The 6,000-nt window shown below is 39.4% G+C and overlaps 1 protein-coding gene across 1 annotated transcript; it reads right to left on the minus strand.

The window, feature by feature from the left end:
• Window positions 1–2,849: 2,849 nt before the first annotated feature.
• Window positions 2,850–4,593, minus strand: LOC116203229 (gibberellin 20 oxidase 1-like). The gene is given in 4 exon segments (XM_031534904.1): window positions 2,850–3,351; window positions 3,457–3,778; window positions 3,895–4,339; window positions 4,342–4,593. Coding segments are annotated over 4 exon segments (1,185 nt in total). The 5' UTR covers window positions 4,496–4,593; the 3' UTR covers window positions 2,850–3,087.
• Window positions 4,594–6,000: the final 1,407 nt, after the last annotated feature.

Raw genomic sequence — 6,000 nt, forward strand, 5'->3', positions numbered from 1 at the left:
GAATTCATCTCTTTCTCTCATTATTGAAAGCGGTGTTAACGGTTTAAACCAAAAAACAAAAACATGAAAAGGAGGTGTTAACCCATTATTCTCCCTCTTAATGGGTGAAGATTGATGAATCATTCGATAGGAGGTTGCCAAAAATTAATGACTCCGTAAGTTCTACTCATTAATCCTAATTAACATATGGACTTAATGGCTGCTTTATATGTGCAGTTGAGCTGCAGCATCGTTATTATGGGCTACGAATAGGAGAATATGTTAGAGACCAGAACAAGGTGTGCGCTCCTATTAGGAAACGTGAATCTTGAAAGAGCATTTTGGTGCCGTCAATCGTAATTGAATTTCGCTCGACTTTGCATTTTGGTGCAGGATGGGAGGTGTAAGAAATTTCATGAAAGATAATTGAATTTAAATCCTCATTATTCTTAATTTAGGAGATTTTATTTTATTTTATTTTTCGATTCTAATTAAAATTCACGAGTCTAATATAAGAAAATAAAAATCCTAATAAAGGAGCAATGGATATATCCCCACATAAAAATCGAATTCGAAACCTTGATATACCAGGCAACCACGTATAACCAATACACTGCAACCCTTTCTCCACTTTATTTCTCCTTTACTTGGCACTTAATTGAATTGACAGAGTAAATTAGTGCAACAACCTCTTGCACACCTGAGAAGTTGTTTTTCGACTGGCTTTATTCGTCCAAGAGGATTAAGGCCAGGATAACGGATAAACAGCTACGTTCAGAATAAGTGGGTAATCATTATTAACATCATCATCAATTAGAAACAATATAACACGTACAAAGTATGCCATACTGTTGAGCCTGGAATTCGCAATCCACTCTTCGACTACTGCATGGCAATTAGGTTACCAGACGTGTCAGGGCTCAGTCCTAAGATGTGAGTAAAGGCGAAACCACCAGCCGTTCTCACCGGGATAAAGAGTTGCACCATAGTCCCTGGGGTTCGTAGGATTAGCTAGTGACTTTGTTTTCAATTTTAGAGGCGTGATGCTGTCGGTCGAAAGGTTATAGAGATGTTGCAGACAATGTCACGATTTCGAAGGTTAAGCCGTTTAAATTCTCCCAGACGTGCGCGCGATGTTTAGCCTAATATTTGTTTGAGACGCCTCGAAAGCTGGTCTAAGTGAATAAGGATCACGGTCTAGGGAAGGCCAGTGAAGGATGTGTCTCGGTTAGAGGCAACCGAAAATGATGAATTTCGGCTGGAGAGTCGTGGCTTGTGGAACACCTCCTTGAAGGTGGGTCTCGATTGGAGGCAGTCGAAAAGTGGAGTCACGGCTCTAAGCCAATCATGGAAAGATAGAATCACGGTCCCTGAAAGGTTCGTGTTAGCAGGTCACGGCTACAATGTAGCCGAAAAGAAGATGAGCCTTAGGCCGGAACGCTTGACTCGATGAAAACCATTCTTAGCCTGAAAGCCTCAAACTAGGTAGAAAAGGTAAAGCCGATAGGGCTCCGAAAAGTTATTGCATGTTGTAGTAAAAGGTGAGAGAAAGATAAGGTGCATGATCAAAGATATGTAAGGGTGCGCGAGCGGAAAGAATAGTATTAAAAACGTAGAGTGCTGAAAGGTAATGTTGTGTACTGAAGATGCGGATAATGTAAAGGTAGTGTAAAGATAGGGGTGTGGAGCCTGAGGCATTGAATCGATTTGTGTGTTCGTCATGGGGAGAGTTTTCAATGAATGGCGTTGTCTACTCTTATACGTTGAACCTAAGAGACCTAATCGAGTAGCATTTTAACTTTACTCTAATGAAATAATGAAGACAAACAATAATCTAAAAGTTAGCTGATCAACTAACTAAAACTGAAAAAGATTTATATCACTAGCTAGAAATAAAGAAATTGCCCAATATTGGAGAATTGGCTTACCAATCTTCAAGCAATCCCCAAAGATATGATATCTAACCAATGAAATGTTCTCTGGTAGTCCAAATTAAGATACCAGCTGTGTCTTTTCACTCCATACACACATATAAGCTCGCATAAGAAAGAAATCATCTCCTTACGTAAGCTTCCTTCCCTTGTGTGTCCGGCTATTCCCATGTTCGATTTGATTCACCAAGGAAATAATCCCCACTAGCCATGTAGAAATGTCAACTTTTCTGCGTGTATGTCCAGGTTCATGCGTCAATGTCATCTTGGAAAATAACGAAATTCTTCCCTAGTGAGAGTTGTTCAGCTGATGCACTCAGCTAATTCAAACATATCAACCCAACTAAAAGTTGCCATAACCTCCTCTTGAATATCTAACCCATTAATGGATGTCCGAATGGAGTAGTGCCCTAGATCTTTGAATTAGGTCATCGAGTGCTCGATCATGAACTGCTCCTTCACACAGGCTTCCTTGCGTGTCCAATTTGTCATGTCACGGGCCTCAAATTAAGCACAAATTTGACCAATTAAGCTCGATCTTAAGTCACATACTTCAGGGGCTCCGTAATTACCCATATGTGCAAAAAAAATGAGTGTAAACACATACTTATGAAACAAATTAATTAAATATAGTGGTGAAAAGAGCAGTTCTACATATCTTTTAGTGGATTACATTAAAAAAGTAATATACAAGACGAAGAAAATAGAAAAAGAACATGTTATGTCGGTTAGGGTTAAACAAATAACATAAATTTTCCAAATTATCAAAACAGAAAACAAGAAAAAGAGAACGGGATTTAGGTGCAGTGACATCGAGGGCTAATTCGCCAACGTGCATACATTCGTCCCTATTCGTTGTGTCTTTGGCATATATTCACCGGTAACAACATCACTATAGTGGCATTATATGCAGTGCTTAAAGTATTATATACAAGGGAATGAGTAAACTGGTATGAGAATGATAATATACGCATGCTATGGATAAGAATATACAAACATACAAATCAAGGCCGACGAGAAGAGGCACGAGAGAAGGTTGTTGTCTAATTTATGATGTAAATTAAACAGAAAGGATAATTTTGATTTGAGAGGGTACTTCAACACCTCATCATCTGCCTTATATACATATATAAGTGAAACTTAGCACTGAGATCCTTTCCTTCCTTCTTCTTGCCGGCTAATTATTGTCCTTCCGTTGAAGCCAGTTCGAGAAGGCATTGAGGGTTTTCCCGTCGGCTCGATAATGTTTCTGGGTGAACTCCAGGAATGTACGCCATGTGAAATCCGGATACTGTCTATCACTTGAGTTTAACAACTCAACTGGTGGTGCCACGATTTTATCCATTCGTGGGCACAGAAAAAAGGCAAGGGATTTTCTCGCTGTTCGGCTATTCACGACTGCCCTGTGCAAGCAGCTCTTGTATGTGCCGTTTGAGAGTGCCTGATTCACATGAGACATCTGGCTCATTGACTAAGTATCACACACACTACATATATATTCAATTGACTGAGGTAGAATGGATTAGTTGATGATCATTGTATGTACCGTAAATGTATCGCCGATGTTAACTACAAATGCATCAGGGTTCGGGCTAACGGAGTGCCATTTGTCATCGACGAGGACTTGGAGGCCTCCAACTTGGTCCTGGTGAAGGATAGTGAGGGAAGTGGGGTCACAGTGAGGGCCAGTCCCAAGAGTTAGATCGGGTTGCTGACATGGTGGATAGTAATTCAATCTCATTATCGAGTCATTCTCTTCGAAAAATTCCTTAAAATGCGCTCTTCCGACTCCTAGGCTCATCCCCAAGAGCTCCATTATCTCTAGGGAGAGATTGCCCATTGCTTCACAGTATTCCTGGTACACCTCCCTACAACCATACCGGAAAAATCTCGTAATGTTATTATTAGGTCATAATTAAGAAACCAAGACCGAGCCTCGTAATGGTTTCAAGATTGAAGGTGTTTAGCAATGCAGTGCTCTTACCCGAAGTACTGAAATTCTTCGCCCATAACATTCAAGAAGTACTCCTCAACGGTCTTCATAGACCGATTATCATCAGCGGAATACTGAAAAGAAAGGGTCTCTTTCCAGGGGAGCTTCGAGGAGAACCTCCCCGTAAAGCTACTGGCATAACCACAGTGATCACCTATCTTTCTTTGGGCTCTTTCCTTCTGAGACAGCTCCATCCCAAAGAAGATCTCCATTAACTCCCCAGCCCTTTCTACGAGGCCGCGGTCGATCCCGTGGTTGACTATGATGAAGAAGCCGTGTTTCTTGCAGGCCTCATTGACAAGGGGAGTTGCTTCGGATGCGGAAATGAGGTCTCCTGAGAGGAAAGCTCTCAAGTCGATGACGGGGACTTCAAGTTCCATGGTTTCGGAAGATAGTTTTGGCTTCTCTTCATCTGGCCATACGAACTGTGACGTATGTTCGGTTGGTTTTGAAGAATCGAGGCATCGAAGACGAGGTTAGGACTAGGATGGTGTTGTGGTGACGCCGGTTCTTTCTCTACTATCTTTGGCTTGTCCATCGGTGGGAAGGGAGGGTGCCGAGAAGGCATTGGCATACAACAAGGGCTAGACATCTGATTGAACGATTGTCGATCGATATATAGACCCGGATCAATTTCAGGATTCAGAATTTTTATGTTCAAGAAGGTAGTTCAATTGTGGGAGAGACTGTACGTGGTGGTTGAGTGGGCAGTGAGTTTTATATAGAGGACGAGAAAATATAGGGCGAGTAATGCATAATTAAGCGGTTGCATAAAACTTTATTCCTAAATGACAAGTATCTCACCGTATAACTCTCTATTTCTTACTTTTACACTTATCATTCTGGAGTTGAGTTTTATCGCATCACTTAATTGTCCAATATTTTGTGAAGGAGGACAGAGGGCAGAGTGTGAGGATTGGTGGAATGAGGTACTAACAAACGTTGGGAATCTCTACGTTGGAAAGCAAAATGCACAAAATATATATATACATATATATATATATATGTATGTGTGTGTACGGTCTGCTCAAGTCCACTAGATCACGACTAATTTAGTTCGAAACAGATCATCCCACTAAAAGATAAAGCTTTCGGCGTGAATTTTCTTTATTCACAAGATTCGAACCTAAGACTATATTTAAGGAGAACAAGTGTCCAATCACTTGAACCGATATAAGATTGGTTAATTCAATTTCAATCTTAGACGGAGACGTTTTGGCCTATATGATATATCACATAGATCATTAGGTCATTATTTTGAGTTAACTTGTGGACACCATATGCAACAGATGTATAACGACCAAATGTAGTATGCTTGGGAAGTGAAGAACTCGCGTCCAAATTTTAATCAAATATATCATGTACAAAAAATTGAATCGTACCATTCTTTGTCACAAGGAGTTACATGTTTATAATGTTATTATAAGAGACGTATTACCGAGAAGCAATAGAAGGGACAATATAACCACAATAATGTCATGCCGTACCTTTTCTAAAATTACAATTGGATATTATTGTAAGTGAATAAATGAAAAAAATACATCCTATCTAATAAAATTAACCTTTTAATGCAGATGATTGTTATCATGTCAAATTCCCATAAGGTATTAAACCACTAGTTTGATATATTGCACAAGCGTATTTCTCTCATTTAATTTATTTCACTCGTGAATAGAGAATTATTTCGACCCACGCCTGAGAAGAAATGTAATGAATGAATAAGTAAATATACCGAATCTAAAAGAGTAATATGATTGTGATATTATATGAGTTCGGAAGAGTGCAATGATAAGCAGATTGGAGAGAGATTTGGTGCAATCACACCCAAACTTGATCTGAAAGTAGAGAAATTCTACAATTTGTTCCTTTTTTTCTGTGGATTACAATTTATTCTTATCGTGAGTTTTTTTTCGTATACTCATAAATTTTTTTTAGCGTGTATCATGATATCCAGAACCCAATGAGTCTTGGTTAATTCAGTTCGAGTCGAATTGGCCTATTAAATGGTAAAACTCTCCAACATTGATTTTTTTTCATCGATAAGACTCGAATATGAGACATTGATTAAGGAAAACAAATACCGAATAACTTGAACCA

This window comes from Punica granatum, chromosome 4 (genome assembly GCF_007655135.1).
Source record: "Punica granatum isolate Tunisia-2019 chromosome 4, ASM765513v2, whole genome shotgun sequence".
Lineage (NCBI taxonomy): Eukaryota > Viridiplantae > Streptophyta > Magnoliopsida > Myrtales > Lythraceae > Punica > Punica granatum.